Genomic DNA, 2,468 nt, shown 5'->3' on the forward strand with positions numbered 1-2,468 from the left:
TAATATATTAAAATGATAAATAAATATTAAAAAAATATTAATTCAAATTTTTTATAAAAAATCAAAAATTTAAAAAATATAATTAAACTACACTCTCAAACAACTTTAAAATCATGGCTTTTAAAAAAAATAACAATAAAAAAAAAGAAAAAAACTTAGTGAAGAATACTAGCCTACTAGAGATATTGGTCTTGAGTTTGGCGGATAAATAAAAAAATTATCATTTTAAAATTTATTTTAAATAAAAATAAAATAGTTTAAAAAAATAACATGTTATATTTCTAGCACATTAAATTTGACTAGATTAATTCTCACCTGATATGATATAAAACCTAACCCGAGCTAGCCCGAACCATATATTAATTTATGGTTATTATAAAATGGAATTTTAGTATGCTATCATGTATTAATTTGTTATATAATTTAATAAAATATTTTGCAGATATTATAGTTAAAATAGAAATTATATAAGGATGATAAATGAATATGGTATGAATGTAATACAAGTTACCACAATCATTTTTTTTTATATATTTATTTTAGATTTTTGTGAATTTTCTTATCATTAATTGATGTAAATATGAATGTTAATAAATTAATTATGATATATAATTTATACATGATTAACTTCTTGATATTGAAGTTCTACCCTATAACACTCACCACAATTCACTTTGTCATAATTAGAGATAAATTTGTTATTTAAAACTCATGTCATATATTTAATATTCTTGATTGTTAGCATAACTTTATGTATATTTAAATATCTAATTAATTTTGATTGATAGATAAATAAATGTAAAAATATTTCTTATCATAAAACATATAGTAATGTATTTTTTTCATGAGAAATTAGATATTATAGTAATTAATAATCCATTTGCGTGGTAGTATTGTAATTTGGTCATAAAAGGAGTGATTTATAGGAAATTTCAAATTAAATGCACATATAGTAATAATTACCAATTTTTTAATGGGCTTCATTGATTTCAGCTTCTCACTATTTATTACTTCCATCTTGCATCGTTACTCCATGTATCTCTTATCTTTTCCCTCGTTGAATTTGCTCCTTATAAATTTCTTTCTCTCTCTCCCCTCTCGACAAAAGGGTTAGAGAAAAAAGGTTAGACATGGCAGCAGATGTCAGCTCAATCGTGAACAGTACTAGAAATTCAGAGATTTTGATCACAAAAGACTTGCTTGGAGGGTTTTCAAAGGTTGCTAACAAAGATTTGGATCTGGACTTACAAGTCACAAAAACTTGGGATGCGCCTCATGATTTTAAGGTATGTTTTTATTCCCTTTCTTTTTATTTATATCCAAGAAATTCAGATGTCTGGTTTGTTTCTTTGGTATTGATGACCAGTTTTTGCACAGAATTTAGGCTGTTGACAATATTTTTTTAAAAAAAAAAAACCGTGTAGAAGAACTGAATATTCTTGTTTTGTCAGTGGTCAGAGATTTTTTTTTTTTTTTGAGAAATCATTAAGCTATTTTGTTGAAGTAAAAACAAATTGTTGATGAGTTGGGGTTTTCATGCAGTCTTCAGGGAAGGTATACTCACAGAGATGTAATTCTGTAAGCTCACCATTACCATCCCCTAACAGCATGAAGCACCACAAACTGAGAACAGCCCAAGAATCAGAGGTTCAAGATTCTAAGTTTCCACCATTAAAGTTCTTGGAAGAAAGTTGCCTGGAATTGAAACTTGTACCGTCGAGTCACTGTCAAAGTGTGTGCACGCTTGACAAGGTAAAATCTGCTTTGCAAAGAGCAGAGAAAGAGACCATGACTAAGAAGAGATCTCCTCCACCACCAAACCCACAAACCAGTGACATCAAAGAAGACAGAAATGGCACTGCATCCTCTTCAACAGGAGTGTTCGCTGCTGCTTGTCCTGGTTGCTTGCTCTATGTGATTACTTTGAAAACAAATCCCAAGTGCCCTAGTTGCAACTCTATCGTCCCATCTCCATCGGCTACAAAGAAGCCCAGAATTGACCTCAATGCTTCACTTTGATCTTGTAACCATGGGGATCAAGATTCCCAAAAGAGGAGAACTAGTCTAGTGCTAGGTGCTAAATACTTCCAAATTATTATTTGTGGATGAAAAAAATAGGTTATTCTGTTTATATGTTGTAGGCCAACCTAGGATTAGGTGAAATTAACCACCGATAATTGTCTTGGTGTTGAAATTCTTCCAAGAAGTTAAATAGATTTAAAGCCATATCCTATGCCTTGTGGATCAACCAATATAATTAATGTGATGAGCCATCTACCACTAGCTCTTGGCCTTGAGAATCTGTGATTGTTCTTTCGGAAAGGTTTCGAGGCTATGAAAAAGAAAATCATTCATTGAATGGCTTTCATAATGCTTTAAAAGAAATTATCAAAGAGCTTCATGTGAGTTCCACGCTTCTTTTGCATGGGATTCGCGAGCTAAGCCGGGAAAAAACGAAGGACTTCACC

The 2,468-nt window shown here is 30.6% G+C and overlaps 1 protein-coding gene across 1 annotated transcript; it reads left to right on the forward strand.

The window, feature by feature from the left end:
* Positions 1 to 1,008: 1,008 nt before the first annotated feature.
* Positions 1,009 to 2,300, forward strand: LOC7455041 (uncharacterized). The gene is made up of 2 exons (XM_002317025.4): positions 1,009 to 1,286; positions 1,543 to 2,300. Exons 1-2 carry the CDS (start codon positions 1,131 to 1,133, stop codon positions 2,017 to 2,019), a joined length of 633 nt encoding a protein of 210 aa, XP_002317061.1. The 5' UTR covers positions 1,009 to 1,130; the 3' UTR covers positions 2,020 to 2,300.
* The last annotated feature ends 168 nt before the right edge of the window (positions 2,301 to 2,468 follow it).

Source organism: Populus trichocarpa, chromosome 11 (assembly GCF_000002775.5).
Source record: "Populus trichocarpa isolate Nisqually-1 chromosome 11, P.trichocarpa_v4.1, whole genome shotgun sequence".
Classification (NCBI taxonomy): Eukaryota; Viridiplantae; Streptophyta; class Magnoliopsida; order Malpighiales; family Salicaceae; genus Populus; species Populus trichocarpa.

What these genes read in the sequence shown, in the direction of transcription:
- LOC7455041 (XM_002317025.4), top strand. Translation starts at nt 1,131, where the DNA reads ATGGCAGCAGATGTCAGCTCAATCGTGAACAGTACTAGAAATTCAGAG. An exon ending in ATGCGCCTCATGATTTTAAG is followed by an intron (nt 1,287 to 1,542) that starts GTATGTTTTTAT and finishes GTTTTCATGCAG; the next exon opens with TCTTCAGGGAAGGTATACTC.